This window comes from Mustelus asterias, chromosome 14 (assembly GCF_964213995.1).
Source record: "Mustelus asterias chromosome 14, sMusAst1.hap1.1, whole genome shotgun sequence".
Taxonomy (NCBI): Eukaryota; Metazoa; Chordata; class Chondrichthyes; order Carcharhiniformes; family Triakidae; genus Mustelus; species Mustelus asterias.
Genome location: NC_135814.1, coordinates 39,483,261 through 39,505,091, shown reverse-complemented (window position 1 = coordinate 39,505,091; position 21,831 = coordinate 39,483,261). Strand labels below are relative to the sequence as shown.

Below are 21,831 nucleotides of genomic sequence, written 5' to 3'. Positions count from 1 at the left end.
TCAGAGAACACAGATATCACCCACCCCCTCCCCCTCCCCCTCCCCCCCCCCACCCTCCCCTCTCACCCCAAAGCCAAGCCAGAAGCAACGACTGCTCTCATGGCAAAAATGCCACCATGACTCCCCATCCCGATCGGTGGAGCCTGAATGTCAGCCTCTGATTTTTATTTTCCCATTAGATTATAGCCTCCTAACTCTCATTTATTTTCTCCGTTAATCAATGATCACAAATCATACTAAACAATCCATACAACCTTGATCTAACCGATTCATCTCAGCTGCCATGTTAATTTGGGATTTCCAGAATGTAGTAGTGTGCTTTTAGTTTGCATGTCTCCTTTGTGGTTAGTGCAGTGACTGAACATGTTCCCTGTGCTGTAATGGCTAACTTGTTTTCCTAATCTGAATGTCAGGTATCAAAGGACGACCGAAGTGACATTGAAACCAGCTCCGATGAGGAGGATTCACCACCCTCTGCTTCAAAAAGTGGACATAACAGCACCACCAACGGGACAAATGGTTACCTAAGTGGCGGTGTTTATTCAGAGGAGCATTAGCTATTTGAGTGAGAAGTACTTATATAGTGTTGCAACCCCGTTAATTGTATGTAAGGCACGGACAACCTGATATTTGATCCTGGAAGTCTTTCACGAAATGTGTTATTGAATGCATTTTATCATGTAACTCAGTATCAGATGAAGGTTTAGAAATATCAAACATTCTGATAGTGCACTGCCATTTTTCTGTATGAGAACGAATGACCACATTATGTACATGTAGGCATGCTATGTGTGTATCCGTAGTCCAACTCAATGGGAATGGTATTTTCATATGTATTGTCTTTGTATATTACATTATTTATTTTTATATGTTTGAGATTTGTGGAAAAAAGGGAATTTCTCAGTGGTTTACTCTGCTACTTATTCATTGGGAAGAGTAGAAGCCATTTTAGATGAATTATGTTGTGCACAGCTCAATCTGCTGTAATCTGTGACCTGTCACATGCTGTAGGCCACTTCTAGCTCTCGAGTTCTGTGGTTTAGCCAACGGTAATGATATGTTCTGTGCTTTTTTTGTGTTTCTAATTATTTCCTTTAAAATTACTATGATATTGACAGAGGCCATCTTGCCCCCATTGAAAGTTAAAGAAAAAAACCGAATGCCTGAGGCGAATTGCTAAACTATATAGCAAGATTACTCTGAATATGTTTCTGTGGAACAACCTAATCACCTTTGAATTTGTGACACTGATAAATAAAAAAACCTTCTTTCTGTGCAACATCGGTGCAAAATGTCACTATTTTGTTCTTTGCGAGGCTGAAAACAACCATCTCTGTTGATACTGACTCTTAGATTGTTCCAAGGACAAGCACTAGAATGGAAAAAAATGGTATGTGTAGCTATCGAGAGACAGCAGTGTTCGGGGAGAGTAGGCTAGTATGTGCCCTCTTTGTAGTAAAATAAAAAGCACTTACATCATGCTTTGTTACTCCTGGAGGGTTAGTGCCATAAAGAAAAGATGCACCAATTTGGTTCTCATTTTAATCAGGTGCTGATTATTGGCAGAACCATGGAGGGGCAAAGAAGGCTAACATTTTCAAGAATCAGTAAGTGGAGAAGTCTGGAAGGCACTGGTGGCAGACTCAATTAAGACCATAAGACCATAAGACATAGGAGCGGAAGTAAGGCCATTCGGCCCATCGAGTCCACTCCACCATTCAATCATGGTTGATTTCAACTCCATTTACCCGCTCTCTCCCCATAGCCCTTAATTCCTCGAGAAATCAAGAATTTATCAATTTCTGTCTTGAAGACGCTCAACGTCTCGGCCTCCACAGCCCTCTGTGGCAATGAATTCCACAGACCCACCACTCTCTGGCTGAAGAAATTTCTCCTCATCTCTGTTCTAAAGTGACTCCCTTTTATTCTAAGGCTGTGCCCCCGCGTCCTAGTCTCCCCTGTTAATGGAAACAACTTCCCTACGTCCATCCTATCTAAGCCGTTCATTATCTTGTAAGTTTCTATCAGATCTCCCCTCAACCTCCTAAACTCCAATGAATATAATCCCACGATCCTCAGACGTTCATCGTATGTCAGGCCTACCATTCCTGGGATCATCCGTGTGAATCTCCGCTGGACCCGCTCCAGTGCCAGTATGTCCTTCCTGAGGTGTGGGGCCCAAAATTGCTCACAGTACTCCAAATGGGGCCTAACCAGTGCTTTATAAAGCCTCAGAAGTACATCCCTGCTTTTGTATTCCAAGCCTCTTGAGATAAATGACAACATTACATTTGCTTTCCTAATTACGGACTCAACCTGCAAGTTTACCTTTAGAGAATCCTGGACTAGGACTCCCAAGTCCCTTTGCACTTTAGCATTATGAATTTTGTCACCGTTTAGAAAATAGTCCATGCCTCTATTCTTTTTTCCAAAGTGTACGACCTCGCACTTGCCCACGTTGAATTTCATCAGCCACTTCTTGGACCACTCTCCTAAACTGTCTAAATCTTTCTGCAGCCTCCCCACCTCCTCAATACTACCTGCCCCTCCACCTATCTTTGTATCATCGGCAAACTTGGCCAGAATGCTCCCAGTCCCGTCATCTAGATCGTTAATATATAAAGAGAACAGCTGTGGCCCCAACACTGAACCCTGCGGGACACCACTTGTCACCGGTTGCCATTCTGAGAAAGAACCTTTTATCCCAACTCTCTGCCTTCTGTCTGACAGCCAATCGTCAATCCATGTTAGTACCTTGCCTCGAATACCATGGGCCCTTATTTTACTCAGCAGTCTCCCGTGAGGCACCTTGTCAAAGGCCTTTTGGAAGTCAAGATAGATAACATCCATTGGCTCTCCTTGGTCTAACCTATTTGTTATCTCTTCAAAGAACTCTAACAGGTTTGTCAGGCACGACCTCCCCTTACTAAATCCATGCTGACTTGTCTTAATCCGACCCTGCACTTCCAAGAATTTAGAAATCTCATCCTTAACGATGGATTCTAATTGGACTTGCTTCTCACTTCTTTGGAGGTATCAAAAATGAGATCAATAGATTTTTGTCAGGGTTATGGAGCAAAGGCGCAGATCAGCCATTAGTTGGCTGGACTGCAGAATAGGTTCAAGGGGCTGAATGGTCTACTATTCCTGCGTGTAGGGATTCAGATGTTCCAGTGATTCATGGACATGGAACAGGCTTCTTCTTAGGCAGTCTCTCAGGATTGAGGATGACTCACTTACACTACACTTTGATGAGTTCTGAAATAATTGATCAGTGCAATGTATGATCTGCAGACTCTATCACATGTGGGGCAGGTATTGCTTTAAGGGTCAGGTAGATAAATTGTTTGGAGATTTGTTCACTCCCAACAACTTCCCCTTGGAACATTTCCAGCAGTCTTTGGTGCCATCCCAAATGGTTACAGGCTAGGGTCTCCCATGAGTCTGTGGGTGTGTTTGATCGTTTCAGAGATGCTTTAAGGGCATCCCTGAAACATTTCTGCTGCAAGCTAGAAGTCTCCTGCTGTAACTGAATTCTGACTAGAATAGTCAGGAGATTTGTCAGGTATACAGTGACATGTCCGGCCCGGCAGAGCTGGTTTTGAGTGATTGGCACCTCGATGCTGGCTAAATTGGGTTGGGAGAGGACTCTCCTGTTGGACTGTCTTTCTTGCCACTGGATTTAGAGTTTCTTGTGAAAGCACAACTAGCGGTAATTCTCCAGGGCTTTGAGGTGTCTGCTGTAGGTTGTCAAAGACTCCAAAACATAAAGGAGCATGGGGAATCACTGCTGCCCTGTAAACAATGACCTTAATCTCAGATTTGAGATCCTGGTCCTCTAGTATTCTTTACCTCATTCGGCCAAAGGCTGAGCTGGCACAAAGGAGGTGGGGTATTAAGATGAGGAAAATGGAGATGAGGGTTGGTGCAAAGATACAGCCTTGTTTTACCCCAGTTTTTACTGAGAAAGGGTTATGGTGGTTCCATCTTGAGGATTACAGTTTGCATGTCATCATGGAGTAGATGGAAAATAGTGGCATATTTCTAAGGGAAGCCAAATTTGAAGAGGATATTCCATTATTCTTGGAGGTTAACAGAATGAAAGGCTTTCCGGAGGTCAAAAAAAGACCATGTACTGTGGTTGGTTCTGTTCCTTGCACCTTTCTTGAATTTGCCACAATGTGAAAGTAGCGAGCCAAAGAAAGCCACATCATTTAATGTCATGTTTTTAGAATGATACAAAGGCACCAATCACTCATAAGGGATTATATAAACATGTTGTGCTTTTAGTTATTAATACTAGAAACATGAGAACAGATACAAAGCTTGATGACATCAGTAACAGGGCTGTCCGCGCTATGTTCTGCTCCAGGTCAAAATGAAACTGATCTAGATCAAATGACACACTTTACTCCTAGTGATGTAACGCTGCTATCTCTTAAAGGCATATTACAACATCCCCTTTTCTTTTTAAAGATATGTTGCCCTTTACAATGTATTATAACTATTTAAAATACATGCTCATTTTTAGTTACCATTACATAAGTATATAGACCTTATGAATCAAGGCCTTTAAAACATAAAGGTAATCTGTTGATACACCCAGAACTTGTGATGGTAACCTTGTCTGCAGGTTTCTTTGATTGCTCACAGTGATCTATGGGATTGTCATTCTTGGATGTTGATCATGGTTACATTTGGGATCTTGTGCTAGATGCTGTAGGACTGCATGATGGTTGAGGAGCTGGAATGGATCCAATGCGTCCTTGGTAACAACTCACCCTTGCATCTTAGTGTGTAATGTCTTCATAGGACCTTGGTTCTGAAAACATCCTCATAACCCAGCTGGTTGCCAAGTACATTCTGTGGGACCCTAGATAAGGTTGTCTCAACTGTAAACTTAGCAATTTTGTACCTGCATTTTTACTGTGCACATTGGTCATTTTGTTGTTTCAAAGTTGCTGTCTAGGTTCTGAGAAAGTAAAATGTGTCAGAGTAGGTAAATTATTATGCACTTGTCTGCCAAACAGGAGCTCTGCCAATGATGGAGTAGTTGCACTTAAAAGGTATCGCCCTCAGATATGACTAATCATTCCATCAGCTAGGTTATTAAATCTAGGGTAATAAGGAGAAGAAATAATGTGATTGATATTGCACTTTTTACAGATATCCTGAAATAGCTTACCATTAAATTTCAAATCATCATCCACAATGATCTCTCCAGAAACACCAAATAAACTGAAAAATAGCACTTAGAGTGTGCGCAACAGTTGTGCTTAACATATTGTGCAATTGTCAAATAATGAGAAACTTGGTAAAGTCGTCAACAATGACAATGAAGTTAGTGCCATGGCCATGAAAATGGTTGCTGCAATGGACCAGGAATGGGTAGGATCCTCATGTGGAATGAATGATTATGTGCTGACTTGCCATATGCTTTCAACATGCCTCACATTCCTTGATGGCAATTTCAATGTCGTTATTCATACCCAGCCAATAGACTGTCTCTCTTGTGAGTCTTCGCAACTAACCCATGCCCATGCATGAGTGATGAAGAATATCAGGTCGCAAAGATTCCAGTATGATGACCTGCCTGCCTTTAAAAATGACTCGCTGGGAGATGCCTGTTAAATCCAATAATAGCATGTAGTGAAAGAATGAAAGCTCGTTTTTTTTTACCTCAGGCAGGTTTAATCTGAGGACAGCTCAACAGATTGATGGACTCTTCCAGTTCTATCCACATCCCATTGTGTTAGCTGTGCCCATTTATAGGTGAGCCAATAGGTGAAACCTGTCTTTAACAATGCAATTGGCTTAACAACGTAATTGTCAAATAATGCAATTGCTGATACACTGACAATGCCGAGCTCCTCATGGTGTTAGGAACCAGATCAGAATTTCCAAGGTACATTATGAAGTTAGCGTAGACCCCAACTTTATTTGATTTGGCATGAGTGCGAGCATAAGGTGTTTCACTCCAGATGTGATTCTGTTGACCCACTTGGTAATTTTTATTAAAACAAACTTATTTAAGATGCCGATCCTAAGTACTAGCAACTGATTATTTTCTACATTGGTCATAATGTTTATTGATTGAATCTCTATTCACAATGTCACTGAAAATAGAGAATAGGTTTTAAAAAGTTCAGAACACCTGGTTCTAAAATAGATTCCTTGAACACATAGGCTGGAATTTTACCACCCTGCCCGCCACGGGAATCGGAGCAGGTGAGGGTCCTATGAGACTAAGTACTATGGGAAGGTCCATTGACCGTGGGTGGGATTTTACAGTTTCAGGATGAGCGAGGCCATAAAGTCCCACCCATACAGTAGATGCTGAGGAACAAGTATTACAATTTCTGTAGGATCAGGATAGAATATAAAGGGCTATTTTAATGAAAAGCTTAAAATAGGTGGCAAATGGATGCTGTGCTAAAAAAAAACATGCCTATTTGAAAGTCTGGTTTTAGCACACAATTGTGGTCCTAATTCATATTTAAAAATGTACCTGCAGATCCTAAAATAGACATGTGCAAATTCAGTACTCCAGGGCAGATTGAATGAAATTTACATGGAGCAATATATCTGGGCTCACTCCACACACCCATTTCCACTCAGGTGTAAGGTGAGTTGGTTGACACATGCTGGCAAGTTGAAGGATGCTCAGGCTGTGGATGCACAGGTTCTCGGTTATGCCACTGGAGGACCTGTTGGAAAAAGTTCAGATGGGTTGGGATGTCCTGTACACATAGGAAGAAACGAGTCCGCCTGCCCTCCTTTCCCTCACGTGTCTCTACAATAGCTGGTGCTATTCTGACTGCCCACATGTTCTAATCCCATTTCTTCTGAATGAAGATGCCAATGACCAAGCACTCCTTGGCTCCTTGTGACTCCTATCACGTGTCCAATAAGATAGAGTAGCACAGCTTTTTTTAATGTGAAGTCCTCAGAGAATTTCTGAGCACCATTTCCTTCTGGCAGTGCAGGGCTTTAGAAGCCCATTAAAAGCATGGCGGATTTGAGTTAGTGAAGAAAATGGAAAGCCTGCTGAGGAGGATGGAACATTCTGAAAGGTTAGTGTAAAATGTTTTTGCACTATTAGATGTCACTATTATAATGTCGATGTGTTTTTAGTGCAGTGTTTTCATCATAGAGATCTGTCCTTTCTGGGCAAATTGACCCTTATATTGGCCGCTTTGTGTATTTGTTCACATGGACTACACTGCTTTTTCCATGGAGAGAGCACCAAGAAGCGGCCAAAAATGTATTGAAATGTCCCATCAGCCTGTGCTGTCATTTTTTCTACTGTGATTTAAATGGCTCTCGCTGATTTAAAAAAGGGTTGGTTTTGACACTTGAAAAAACAATAAGCACCTGCTTCTCTACATTGATCGATGGGCACTCTGGTTTGAGATTGAAATGAGCAACTGCTGCTCTTTTCTTCCCAGGGACAAATCTATTATTTGGACAGGTGTGTCCATTTTTAATGCTTGGCTGAATTTCAAATGCTAAGGGGTTTCGGCAAAGTAAGTGTTCCATTCACCTGAGTGAATGACAATTTTAGACAGTTGTAATAACAGATTATGACTTTGATGTGGCTTCTGCTTTGTTGACACAACTAATAGAAATGTAAGTATTCCAAGGTTTTTTAACAGAATGCAGTTTTTTCTCTCAATATCAATGCTACGGAGACCTCTGTTGTATAAGATGGTGGAAGGTTCATTTTCCCTCCAAGAAATTAAAATATTTTCCATTGATATTGCATGGAATCTGAGGTTTGAACACAGTACATACTGAATGAGTGGCCATGGAGGATACCTGGGAAACATAGAGGTCCAGCGACAGGATTTCCCTGATTTCTATAAAAATCAGGCCAACAATTCAGGTCTGCCACATTTCATTGGAACTCAGATGCAGCATTTTATGGAACTGGTCCCGAAGGAGAGCCAAGCAGTCCTGAGATCAGACAGTGCTTCAGCCAAATGTGCAACTGGCAGTAATCTCTCTAAGCTGCACACACCCGTAGAAGTGCAACAATCTGGAAAGCACAACAGTGATGCTCAAATGTTGGTCCATGGTAGATACCCAGTATAGTTGCCAACTCTGGCTGGACATATTCTGGAGGATGTCAGCAGAATTGGAAAGCTGGCGGAGTGGCATGAGTGAATAAATTTCTCATTCTACCATCTCACCCCACTTCACTTGGTCGCTCTCCCAGATTCACTTTGTTGAGATTGATTTCTCTTTTTAGATTCTCCTTTCTATCTCACACAACAACCGCATCAGGGTCTTATTAATGTTTAATTCTGGCTTCTGTTCAATATCCCATGGTTAGAAGGAAACAAATAAACAACACTGCACCATTGACAATCTTGTCCATTGCCTCTTTGGGGTTGAAGTAACACACCCTAACCTTAATGACTGATAGAGGCATAAGTAAGACCCAGGCTTTAAGCAGGACCTAATCTGTCATTTCCCACTTGGTCACTGCTACTTCACCTCGATCTCAGGGCCTGAGGACAAGTTAGTAAGTTGAACATTCAGAAACAAAAAGTTTGTGAATCAGCAGCCTCATTGATTATAATATCTTAAGACAAGTGACCTTATAGGCCTTTCTAATCAATGCAATTTTTCTAGAGCTGCATGTAAGTGGGGAAGATGGTGGTGCAGTGGTAACATCACTGGACCAATAATCGAGAGCAATGTTCTGAGAATCTGGGTTTGAATCCCATTATGGCAGATGGTGAAATTTAAATTTAAATCTGGAATTATAAGCCTAACGATGTCAGGAGATACTGGATAGGTGCAGGAAATATAGGGTTGTTGTAGTGGGAGACTTCAATTTCCCTGGTATAGACTGGAAATCGCTGAGGGCAGGGACTCTGGATGGTGAGGCATTTGTAAAATGTGTACAGGAAGGTTCGTTGGAACAATATGTGGACAGCCCAACTAGAGAGGGGGCTATACTGGACCTGGTGCTGGGGAATGAGCCCGGTCAGGTCTTCAAAGTTTTGGTCGGGGAACATGTGGGAAATAGTGACCACAATTCTGTTAGCTTTAGGATAGTGATGGAAAAGGATGAGTGGTGTCCCATGGGTAAGGTGTTGGATTGGGGGAAGGCTAACTTTATTGGGATCAGGCAGAAATTGGCAGCTCTTGATTGGGAGAGGCTGTTTGAGGGTAAATCCACATCTGGTATGTGGCAGTCTTTTAAGGAACGGTTGTTAGGGCTACAGGACAAGCATGTGCCTGTAAAAAAGAAGGATAGGAAGGGTAGGATTAGAGAACCGTGGATAACCAGGGAAATTGAGGGACTGGTCAAAAGGAAAAGAGAGGCGTATGTTAGGTCCAAGCAGCTAAAAACGGAGGGAGCTCTGGAGGAGTATAATGAAAGTAGGAAAATACTCAAACGGGGAATTAGAAGAGCAAAAAGGGGTCACGAAATGTTCTTGGCAGACAGGATTAAGGAGAATCCCAAGGCATTTTATTCGTACGTTAGGAACAAAAGGGTTGTAAGGGAAAAAATCGGACCTCTCAGGGACAAAAGTGGGGACTTATGCTTGGAGCCCAAAGAGGTAGGGGAGATCCTAAATGAATACTTTGCGTCGGTATTCACTAAGGAGAGGGATGTGTTGACTGGGAGTGTCTCGGAGGGGAGTGTTGAACCGTTGGAGAAAATCTCCATTACAAAGGAGGAAGTGTTAGGTTTGTTAGAGAATATAAAGACTGACAAATCCCCAGGGCCTGATGGAATCTATCCAAGGCTGCTCAGGGAGACGAGATGTGAAATAGTTGGGCCTCTGACGCAAATCTTTGTCTCGTCACTGGACACAGGTGAGGTCCCAGAGGATTGGAGGATAGCCAATGTGGTCCCGTTATTTAAGAAGGGTAGGAAGGATAACCCGGGTAATTATAGGCCGGTGAGCTTGACGTCCGTGGTGGGGAAGTTGTTGGAGAAGATTCTTAAAGATAGGATGTATGCGCATTTAGAAAGGAATAAACTCATTAACGATAGTCAACATGGTTTTGTGAGAGGGAGGTCATGCCTCACGAACCTGGTGGTGTTTTTTGAAGAAGTGACCAAAATGGTTGACGACGGAAGGGCCGTGGATGTTGTCTATATGGACTTTAGTAAAGCATTTGACAAAGTCCCTCATGGTAGGCTAGTGAAAAAGGTTGGATCCCATGGGATAAAGGGGGAGGTGGCTAGATGGGTGGAGAACTGGCTTGGTCATAGAAGACAGAGGGTGGTAGTGGAAGGGTCTTTTTCCGGCTGGAGGCCTGTGACTAGTGGTGTACCGCAGGGCTCTGTATTGGGACCTCTGCTGTTTGTGATTTATATAAATGATCTGGAAGAATGAGTAACTGGGGTGATCAGTAAGTTTGCGGACGACACAAAACTGGCAGGACTTGCAGATAGTGAGGAACATTGTCAGAGGCTACAGAAGGATATAGATAGGCTGGAAATTTGGGCAAGGAAATGGCAGATGGAGTTCAATCCTGATAAATGCGAAGTGATGCATTTTGGTGGGAATAATGTAGGGAGGAGCTACACGATAAATGGAAGAACCATAAAGGGTGTAGAGACGCAGAGGGACCTGGGTGTGCAGGTCCACAGATCTTTGAAGGTGGCGTCACAGGTGGAGAGGGTGGTGAAGAAGGCATATGGCATGCTTGCCTTTATAGGACGGGGCATAGAGTATAAAAGTTGGGGTCTGATGTTGCAGATGTATAGAACGTTGGTTCGGCCGCATTTGGAATACTGCGTCCAGTTCTGGTCGCCACACTACCAGAAGGACGTGGAGGCTTTGGAGAGAGTACAGAGGAGGTTTACCAGGATGTTGCCTGGTATGGAAGGGCTTAGTTATGAGGAGAGATTGGGGAAACTGGGGTTGTTCTCCTTGGAAAGACGGAGGATGAGGGGAGACTTAATAGAGGTGTATAAAATTATGAAAGGCATAGATAGGGTGAACGGTGGGAAGCTTTTCCCCGGGTCGGTGGTGACGTTCACGAGGGGTCATAGGTTCAAGGTGAAGGGGGGGAGGTTTAACACAGATATCAGAAGGACATATTTCACACAGAGGGTCGTGGGGGCCTGGAATGTGTTGCCGGGCAAGGTGGTGGAGGCGGACACACTGGGAACGTTTAAGACTTATCTAGACAGCTATATGAACGGAGTGGGAATGGAGGGATACAAAAGAGTGGTCTAGTTTGGACCAGGGAGCGGCGCGGGCTAATTGTTCCTGGTTTCTCGTTTCAAGGCTTCATTCTACGATCATCTTGCTGGTGCCAGTACAGAGTGAGACTGCGGATAGTTGGGAACCTGTCTCGGGGGCAGGGAATTCATATGGTGTTCGTGGAAGTGGAAATGACTAGGGTTGGGAAGCATTTTCCGATCGGGGCCATTGTGATCTCCTGGACTCGTTTCGATCGCCTCAGGGGGTCGGAGAGGAATTTCCCAGATTTTTTTTTCCCCATATTGGCCCTGGGGTTTTTCACTCTGGGTTTTCGCCTCTCCCTGGAGATCACATGGTCTGGAATGGGGGGGTGGGGGTAAGTTAATAGGTTGTAATGAACAAAGCATCGTAGCTGTGAGGGACAGCTCGGTGGATAGGATATTGGTATGTAGATAGGCTGGAAAATTGGGCGGGGATCCTGGATTCAGGATTCAATCCTGGACCGGGGAGCGGCGCGGGCTTGGAGGGCCGAAGGGCCTGTTCCTGTGCTGTATTGTTCTTTGTTCTTTGTTCTTTGATGAACACGAAATCATTTTTGATTGTCGGATAAACCCATCTGGTTCACTAATGGTTCACCTTTCGGGAAGTAAATCTGTCATTCTTACCTGGTCTGGCCTACATATGATTCCAGATCCACAGCAAGGGTGGCACAGTGCCTCACAGTCCAAGGACCCGAGTTCAATTCCAGCCTCAGGTGACTGTGGAGTTTGCACCTTCTCCCCGTGTCTACGTGAATTTCCTCCGGTTTCCTCCCACACTCAAAAGGAGTGCGGGTTAGTTGACTTGGCCATGCTAAATTTCCTCAGTGTCACAAGATGTGTGGGATTAACTACGATAAATGTGTGGGGTTGCAGGCATAGGGTGGGGGAGAGGGCTTGAATAGGATTCTCTGTCAGAGTGGGTGCAGACTTGTTGGGCCGATGGCCTCTTCTGCACAGTAGGGATTCTATGATAATGTGGTTGACTCTTAAAAAATGCCCTCTGCACCAGGGTAATTAGGGATGAGCAATAAATGCAGGCTAGCCAGCGAAGCCCGCACCCCATGAACAAATTTTTTAAAGGCAGCAACGTTCCCTCTTTCTTTGAGTACGGGGACTTTCTTTCAGCCCTGTGTGAAGCTTTCTTGGCTGGCAGTATGTGTTTTTCAGGGCACAGTAGTTTGAAGTTCAGACAGCTGCCCTTTGCTTAATTGCTCACTGTTAGTTCTCTCAGTCTCTTTCACGGACAATAGCGCCAGCAGGAAAAGAAAGGACAGTCGTGTTCGTGAGCACAGTATTCGTGAGTGGTCACATCGGTTACATACTGTGTCCTCACGCTGCGTGGCTGTTGCTGATACGATCATCATTGTTCATGACTGTGGCCAGGGACTACGCATTATAGAACAGAATCACAGAATAATCAATTTTAATTGTCCTGGATTGCTTTGAAAAGCTGCTGGGAGATTGATGGCAAATCTACTGGTCTCCCTGCCATTCCAGGGGAGTTGGCAACCCTAATTACACATGCATGTTCCTGCTCAAAATCCTAAATGTATTGCATATTGAAATAAATAGCCCATGTACAACAAATAAAGTTTACAGGGAACTTGTTTATGAGTGTATCTGACAGTACTGTGCATTTATACTCCAGTGGTTCCAGGCTGGAAGTACAGCACCCTATTAATATTGTGAAGCTCAAACTGCTGCCCAGTGGAAGACTATGCATATACTGAAGGGAGATTTAATTGAGTGGTATTAAATTATGAGGGGCCGAGATAGAGTAAATAGAAATGACCAAATTCCCTTAGCAAAGAGATCAATAACTGGACTTGGAGGTGAGGGCGGAGGAGAGGGTCGTGGATTTAAAGTAACAGGAGGAAAGTTGAGGAGAAATGTTTTCACTGAGGGTGGTGTGAATCTCAAACTTGCCGCTGAAGGATTGGTAAATGCATATAAAAATATTTGGATATGCACTCAAAGTGCTTTAACCTACAGGTCCCATGGTGCTGAGCTCAGAATCTAAAGAAGTAGAATGTAAAGAATGTTGAAAAGATTGGAAGGAGAGATTTATAAATATTCAAATTCACGTTGGTCAGGTTAATTCACTAAACTCACAATAGTACTGCTAAAAGAGGCAATGGTGATGACATTTTTCATCTATTCTGCCAAGATGATTGATGATAAAATATCACTGACCCAATCTTTAAATGATGAATTCTTTTGCGAGCTTGACAGTGAAAAATCACAACGTCCCAGTATTTGCTCAAGATACAAAAGAATCCCATAGTTTCATAAATCCTCTGGATATATGCTCATAATTCTGAATTTATTAAAGTTCATATCTTCCAGCCTTTGTGATTCCACCAATTCTTTTTGCGGAGCAGATTTTTGGATTGTCTATCAGCTATTTGATGAGTTTATTCATGTCTATTCCAGTTCCTTCAATGCTACAGTGCTTTATGCAAGATAAAATAATAGGAGAAAAGAAAACCAGTCATGTTCTATGATTGGGAGTGTTACGCTTCAATGTGGGCATGTCCAGTCATATTGAAAATGACTGTAACACAAGCATGTAGTGTAATAGATTAACTCCTTTAGCATTCCAACTTGTCTTTAACTGAGGAAGACTTGTCTGTCTCACCAGAATTAGCAATTCATTATGAATCATCTGAACCTGAAAGTTAGACATAGAAAGGACACTTGATATTAGTTTACAGCATTTAGGATTAAAATGTGCCCTCATAATTCATGGCCAAAGATTTGGACCATTTGCGGAAAACATATTGACAGATGGACGAGGCTATACCAAAGCTTTTTAATCGAACCATGGCATTAGCATCTCACCTCCTTGTTTCCCGATCAATTAGGGAGGGTGGGCAAGATGATGAGCCTCACTGGTGAAAGGAAGGATTTAGTGGTTAGTACTGCTGTCTCACAGCGCCAGGGACCCAGGTTCAATTCCAGACTCAGGTGATTGTATGGAGTTTGCACATTCTCCCCGTGTCTGCGTGGGTTTCCTCTCATAGTCCAAAGATGTGCAGGGTAAGTGGATTGGCCGTATTAAAATTGCCCCTTAGTGTTCCAAGATGTGCATGTTAGGGGGATTAGTGGGATCTATACATAGGGTTATGGGGTAGGGTGGGTAAGATGCTCTGTTGGAGAGTTGGTGCAGAGTCGATGGGTCAAAGGCCTCCTTCTGTACTGTAGAGATTCTATGATTCTTTCGTAATTAAAGGGACCACAGCATGAGTTAGAATGGCTCACCAGAACATGGACTTTTGAAGCTGCAGCTACCATAGGAATGGAGAGGAGACTTGCGAAGGCTGTTTTCAGGGTCTCTCACTTTTACCGAGAGGTCCTGCTGCAGGATCAGAGGGGTTACAGTGAGATGAGCTGTCCCACAGATCAGAGGGAGGGCAACGACTCCAACCAATCAAGTGAGGATGGAATTTATTAGTGTCACAAGTAGGCTTACATTAACACTGCAATGAAGTCACTGTGAAAATCCACTAGTCGCCACACTCCGGCGCCTGTTCAGGTACACTGAAGGAGAATTTAGCATGGCCAATGCATCTAACCAGCACGTCTTTTGGACTGTGGGAAGAAACCAGGGGACCCAGAGGACACCCACGCAGACACGGGGAGAACGTACAAACTCCAAACAGACAGTGACCCAAGTCACTGGGAATCAAACTCAGGTCCCTGGCCCTGTGAGGCAGCAGTGCTAACCACTGTGCCACTGTGCCACCCATATGTGAGCAGCTGGAGTGTGGACACTGCAACATGGGAATGGTGCACCAAGAGGATCAGGACAGGAAAGATGATTGGAGTGATACTGTCAGGTACCAAGCCCACACTCTGACATTTCCAGCATTCTCCTGCACAGTACGCCTCAGAACAACACCTTGCAGCTTACATAGAAACATAGAAACTAGATGCAGGATTAGTCCATTCGGCCCTTCAAGCCTGCTCCGCCATTTATTTTGATCATGGCTGATCATCAAGTTCAATATCCTGATCCCCCCCTTCTCCCCCTACCTCTTGATCCCTTCAGCCACGAGAGCAATATCTAATTTATTCTTGAAATCAGACAACATTTTGGCCTCAAGTACATTTTGGGGTTGTGAATTCCACACATTCACTACCCTCTGGGTGAAGAAATTTCTCCTCATCTCAGTTCTAAAAGGCTTACCCCTTATCATCAAATTATAACCCTTATTTCTGGACTCTCTCACCATTGGGAACGTTCTGTCTGAATCTACTCTATCTAACCCTGTTAGAATTAACCTCATTCTTCTTCCTGCAGGCACCTCAGATCACCATCCGAACAGCCAACACTCACACTCAGCCATTGCCCTCTCGCGCCGACATCTGTCGCCCTCCGCTAATGTTGCACTTCCCTCTCTCCGCACAAGTCATTACAATCATGCATACCTTTTGGTTTTCTCTTCTTGTACGAGAAGGGAACACACAATTTGGAGAGAAGGAGAGGGGATGGTGCGGGGGTTGGGACATGTGGAGGGGGAGGCAGAGGGGGTTGGCGGGTGGGGAGAGTTAGGGTATTGTGGGATTCCCTCTAGTGATATGTACCTTTTTGGCAACTTGGAAATGCATGTCCATCTGTTCCACTGCGAAGGAGGTCTTGTTATCATCTCTGCTGTTGTTGGCAATGGTGTAACTTCTTCTCTTGCCCCTCATCAGAGGTGGAAGGTGGATCTGCACAAGCTGCTCCCATGCTGTGGTGAAGGCTGGCCACAGGGAAGTGCGGCTGAAGGTGAGTGAAATGCTAGACAGGTGAAGTGCCTTCCAGGCTACTTCCAATCCCCTGTCAAGCAGTGAAGGCACTCTCTTCCATCAGCAGCCTCTCAGTGGCCATGACTGGAACTCTTTATTTGGCTTTCAAACCTGCAACATGAAACCTGGAAAAGGAACAGAGGAACATAGGAAATAGGAAAAGGTGTAGGCCATTCGGCCTCTTGAGCCTGCTCTGGCATTCAACTAGATCATGACTAACCTGCTACCTCAACTCCATTTTCCCGCACTATCCCCATATCCATAGAATCCTTACAGTGCAGCCCATTGAGTCTGTACCATCTCTCTGACAGAGCATCTTACCCAGGCCCACCCCACCCCCCCATCCCCTGACCCCACACATTAACCCCACTAATCCCCCTAAACTTCACATCTTGGGACACTAAGGGGCAATTTAGCATAGACAATCCATCTAACCTGAGCATCTTTGGAGTGTAGGAGGAAATCGGAGCTCCCAGAGGAAACCCATGTAGACATAGGGAGAATGTGCAAACTCTTGATGTCTGTACTATCTAGAACTCTATTGATCTCTGTCTTGAACTTACTCAATGATTGAGCTTCCACAGCCCACTGGTGTAGAGAGTCACCACCTTCTGAGTGACATGGACCATGCAAAGTTCCATTAACCTCGGGCAGGATTTTCCGGCATTCGGGCGAGCTCCGCCGGAAAATCTCGCCCTATATCTCTGGACACCGCATCCCTCCTCCCCTCAACCCAATCCCCGTTCCTTCCCCTGCCTGCCAGGGGAAACATCTTTCCCACACCTACCTTGTTGAGCCCTGTAAAAATGTTCCGTGTTTCGGTGAGAATGCCTCTCATTATTCTCCACCCTGGAGATTATAGGCCCCATCTCCTCAGTTGCTCATAGGACAATGGACAATTCAGGAATAGTTTGGTGAACATTCGTTGCACTCCTTTTTTGGCAAGTATATCCCTCCTTAGGTAAGGGGACTAGAACTGTCGCAACACTCTGGGCGCAGTTTCACTAGGGCTCCAGACAATTGCAGCAAGACATCTTTACTCCTGTACTGAAATTCTCTTGCAATAAAGATCAACACTTTTTTTATTATTCATTCAGGGGACATGGACCTCGCTGGCTGGCCAGCATTTATTGTCCATCCCTAGTTGCCCAGAGTCAACCACATTGCTGTAGGCCAGACCAGGTAAGGACGGAGGATTTCCTTCCCTGAAGGACATCAGTGAACCAGATGGGTTTTTCCGACAATCGACAATGGTTTCATGCTCATCAGATTTTTAATTCCAGATATTATTTATTGAATTCAAATTCCACCATCTGCCATGGCGGGATTCGAATCCGGGTCCCCAGAACATTAGCTGAATTTCTGTATTAATAGTCTAGCGATAACACCACTAGGCCATTGCCTTCCCCTAACATATACACTATTGACCTTCCTAATTGCTTGCTGTACCTCCATGTTAGCTTTCAGTGACTCATGAACAAGGACACCCAGGTCCCTTTGGACATCAACACTACCCAATCTCTCACCATTTAAGAAATACTCTGCATTTTTTTGGTCTACCAAAGTGGATAACTACATGTTTTACACATTATATTCCACCTGCCACATTCATGCCCATTCATTTAGCCTGTCTAAATCCCCTTGAAGCCTCTTTGCATCCTCTTCACAACTCACATTCCCACCTAGTTTTGTGTAATCAGCAAACCTGGAAATATTACATTTAGTCCCCACATCCAAATCATTGATATATAGATTGTTAGTAGCTGGGCCCCAAGCACAGATCCTTGCTGGTCACAGCCTGCCAACCTGAGAATAACCCATTTATTCCTACCCTGTTTTCAGTCCATTAATCAATTCTCAATCCATGCCAATATATTACCCCCAATCCCACTTGCTCTAATTATGTTAACTAACCTCTTGCGAGGGACCTTATCGATAGTCTCTGAAAATCCAAATGCTCATCAATTGGTTCCATCTTATTTATTCTGCTCATTACGTCCTCAAAAAACTCCAAAGGGATTGTCAAACATAATTTCCCTTTCAAAACTCCATGTTGACTTTGCCCAATCCTACCATTATTATCTAAATGTTCAGTAATCACAGCCTTTATAATATATTCTACCATTTTCGCTACGACTGATGTCAGTCTAACAGGTCTGTAATTCTCCATTGTCTGTCTCTCAGAATTACAAGGCTTCCCCAACAAGGTGAATTGTTTGCGTGGGAAACGGCTGCTGTCAGGAACAGCCCAAGTGAGAGTGCAGCAGAGCCTGAGAAGGGTAATAGAGCAGCAGGGGTAAAACAAGTTTTTGGTTTGGGGGAGAGCACTCCAGAAACTTGCCGGTGTAAAGATTATACATGTTTTTGCTGCAAGGATGGTGCAGAATAAAACAAGCAGGACAGAACGTGCAAAACAAACAACAGTTAAGGCAACACCGTCAAACTAACTGGCTGAGGAACCCAACAAGGGATCCAAAACTTTAAGCCAGGTCTAACTCAACAAGGTGCCACCTTTCGAGATAGTTAGTCAACGGCAGACTCCTAAAGATGGAAGTTGACACGGGTACCATGGCCACAGTCATAAGTGAACAAGCATTCAGCTACCTCCAGAAAGGCTTCCAACCTTTAAGGTTGTGAGTCATTCAGAAGCCATTTTACCTACTTATACAGGAGAGATGCTGAAGACAGTAGGATCAGTTGCAGGAACAGTATCCAATAGGAACCAGATGGTACAGTTACCAACTTCAGTGATTGAGGGTCACAGACCTTGTCTCTTGGGTAGGGACTGGTTGAAACAGATAAAATTGGACTGGCTGGAAATATTGAATGTTTGGGATAGAGATTTTCAGGAGCTGCTGTTGTATCTGTCCAATTCAGATCTTTCAATCAGCTTCTTAATCAAAGTTTTACCCAGGTGCTTTTATTTATGTGAAAAACAAAGTATGGACACAGATAGATAATGCAACAAACTTTATTAAATATAGTTAACCTGTAAATTACCCACTATGTATACAAGAAACATCCAGGATTCGGCTGCACTACCCATAAAGATGGCTTGGTAAGCTGTAGATCCGGTCCATGAGTCCCTCTGGTTCGTCTTCGCAAAGGTGATTCTCGCTGGCCCTCTCTTCCTTGTTTGCATCCTTCCTTCTCTGGTCTGGTTTGGTCTCAGTTGTCTCCCGCCTCGAGTCTTCGCTCCCAAGGTGTCTGGAATGCCTATTTTTATCCCCCTGTGGCTTCACGCTTTTCCCACCTGCCCTTGGCCTTCTGGTCAATGGAGGGGAGGTTCTCAGTGCCCAATGGTCTAGTTGATGACCTGTTGACAGGACACCTGAGACCGCCCCAGGCACCTTGGAGTCTGGCCCCATCTAGGCTGCAAACAATAGGCCCGTACATATCAAATCAGAGCAATAACCATTTGAGCGGTTATTGATAGGGCGGACCCAGACATGCCCCAGAAGCCTGCCTGAGTTCTGCACATTTGAACTTTCTCCAGGCTATTTGCTGGAGCTGCTTGTAGTTTAATTTAGAGTGCCCAATTCTTTAATTACGAATGTCGAATTTTATTTTGGGCTCAGCACCACGCTCCTGTGCAGATACTCAGAGGTTTTCCAAAAGGAACTGAGCTGAATAAAAGAAGACAAAGCCAAAATTTATTTAAACCCTGGGGCTACGCCAAAATTCTTCCGATCCCGCCCAGTGTCTTATGCACTTCATCATAAAATGGAGGTGGAGTTAAGGAGATTCGACATATCGGGTGTCATAAAAAGTGCACTTTTTTAATAGGCTGTGCCCAAAGTCCCGACTTTGAAGCCAGATCACACTGTGAGACTCTGTGAAGACTATGGCCGGAATTTTACCATCCCACCCGCCACAGGAATCGGAGCGGGGCGAGAGACGGACCATGGAAAGGTCTGTTGACCTCGGACAGGACTTTATGGTTTCAGAATGAGCAAGGCTGTAAAATCCCGTCCTATATGTTAATTGTGAACTGAGGAACCCAGATAGATCGATACCTCATTCCGAGGATTGAGGACTTCTCTGCAAATTTGGCAGGGGGCCTGAAGTGCATCAAGTTAGATCTGAGCCATGCATAGCAGCAGTTGGAACTGGATGAAGACTCGCTGAAACTGGTCATCATTAACACCCACAAAGGGTTATATCAGTACACTTGCCTTCCATTTGGGGTTGCATCAGCTTGCGCCATCTTCCAGCACACCATGGAAAGTTTGTTGCAGGGAATACCCAGAATGGTGGTGTGCTTAAATAAAGTTAAAGTTTATTTATTAGTCACAAGTAAGGCTTACTTTAACACTGCAATGAAGTTACTGTGAAATTCCCCTAGATGATGTCCTAATTACTGGAACGTCCTCTGAGGAACACAAAACAAAGCTAGAAGAGGTCCTGAAACAATTTGAAGAACTGGACATCCACTTAATATGAGTGAAATGCACTTTCCAGGCGGATGAATTCATATACCTTGGCTTCAAAGTAGATGCCAAAGGTTTGCATCTCCTAAAGGACAAGGTTAAAGTCATCAAAGAAGTACCCCAGCCCAAGGATGTGACAGAGTTAAAATTGTTCCTGGAGATGGTAAACCATTATGGGAGATTCCTCCAGAATGTGTCCATGACACTGCCCCATTACACCGGCTTCTGAAGAAACATCAAAGATGGAAATGGGGAGAAGTGCAAACAGAGGCATTCGCTAAAGTAAAGCAAGCCTTGCAGTCCTCAGCACCACTCCAACATTTTGATCCAACCAAATCACTAGTGTGACTTGTGAGGCTTCAACATATGGGATGGGGGTAGTCCTTTCTCACAAAATGTCAGATGGAATAAAGAGACCAATCACCTTCGCACCAAGAACCTTATCTGAGGCTCAGAAGAAATACTCTCAGACTGACATGGAGGGTTTGATGGTGATGTATGTGGTGAAGAAGTTTCATCTATAATATATATATGGAAGACACTTCAGCATTGTATCTGATCAGAAACCTCTGTTAGGATTGTTTCGAGAGGACAAACCAATGCCTCCGATTGCCTCTATGAGACTACAGAGATAAGCCCTGTTATTGGCTGCGTACTGCTGCACATTCCAGCACAGACTAGGGATGCAGATATCGAATGTGGATGCACTCCACCGCTTCTCTCTGCCTCAGATTGTACCATCTCCACCTGTGCCACAGGAAACAGTGCTAGCATGGCACCTGCTGGAGACTTTGTCACATAAAGGGTGGATTTTCCGGCCACGCTCGCCCCAAGGCTGGAAAATCCCACCCGAGGTCAACCCCTATGCATGGTCATAGAATCATAGAATCCCTACAATACAGAAGGAGGCCATTTGGCCCATCGAATGTGTACCGACCACATCCCACCCAGGCCCTATTTCCATAACTCTTATTTGCCCTGCTAATCCCCCGGACACTAGGGGCAATTTAGCATGGCCAATCAACCTAACCTGCATGTCTTTGGACTGTGAGAGGAAACTGGAGCATCTGGGGGAAACCCACGCAGACACGGGGAGAACGTGCAGACTCCACACAGACAGTGACCTGAGGCCGGAATTGAACCTGGGTCCCTGGCGCTGTGAGGCAGCAGTGCTTGCCACTGGGTCTGCCCAACCCCGAAAGGGATTAATTGCTCTCCAAATTAAGAAAGATGATGTTACAAAGCTGGCATTATGATAAGTCTGAGAATTTTACCATTTTAATGAAGCTGTTTAACTTTGTAATAAAGCCAGATTTCCTGACCAACTCAACAATTTTGTAAACAACGCTGGGAGGGCAAAGCTAGAGTATTGTTTGGTTATTCATTCTGCTG

At 44.2% G+C, this 21,831-nt stretch overlaps 1 protein-coding gene across 3 annotated transcripts in view; it reads left to right on the top strand.

Moving 5' to 3' along the window:
• cers6 (ceramide synthase 6) overlaps window positions 1-1,278 on the top strand; it is a 291,866-nt gene extending 290,588 nt beyond the window's left edge. For 2 of the 3 annotated variants that reach the window (XM_078228208.1, XM_078228206.1), the window contains one exon: window positions 414-1,272. In XM_078228208.1, the coding sequence (XP_078084334.1) occupies window positions 414-557 (144 nt within the window). In that variant the 3' untranslated portion in view covers window positions 558-1,272. Of the gene's footprint in view, window positions 1-413 lie in introns of all 3 variants that reach the window. The other variant, XM_078228207.1, reaches the window with a different exon arrangement.
• The last annotated feature ends 20,553 nt before the right edge of the window (window positions 1,279-21,831 follow it).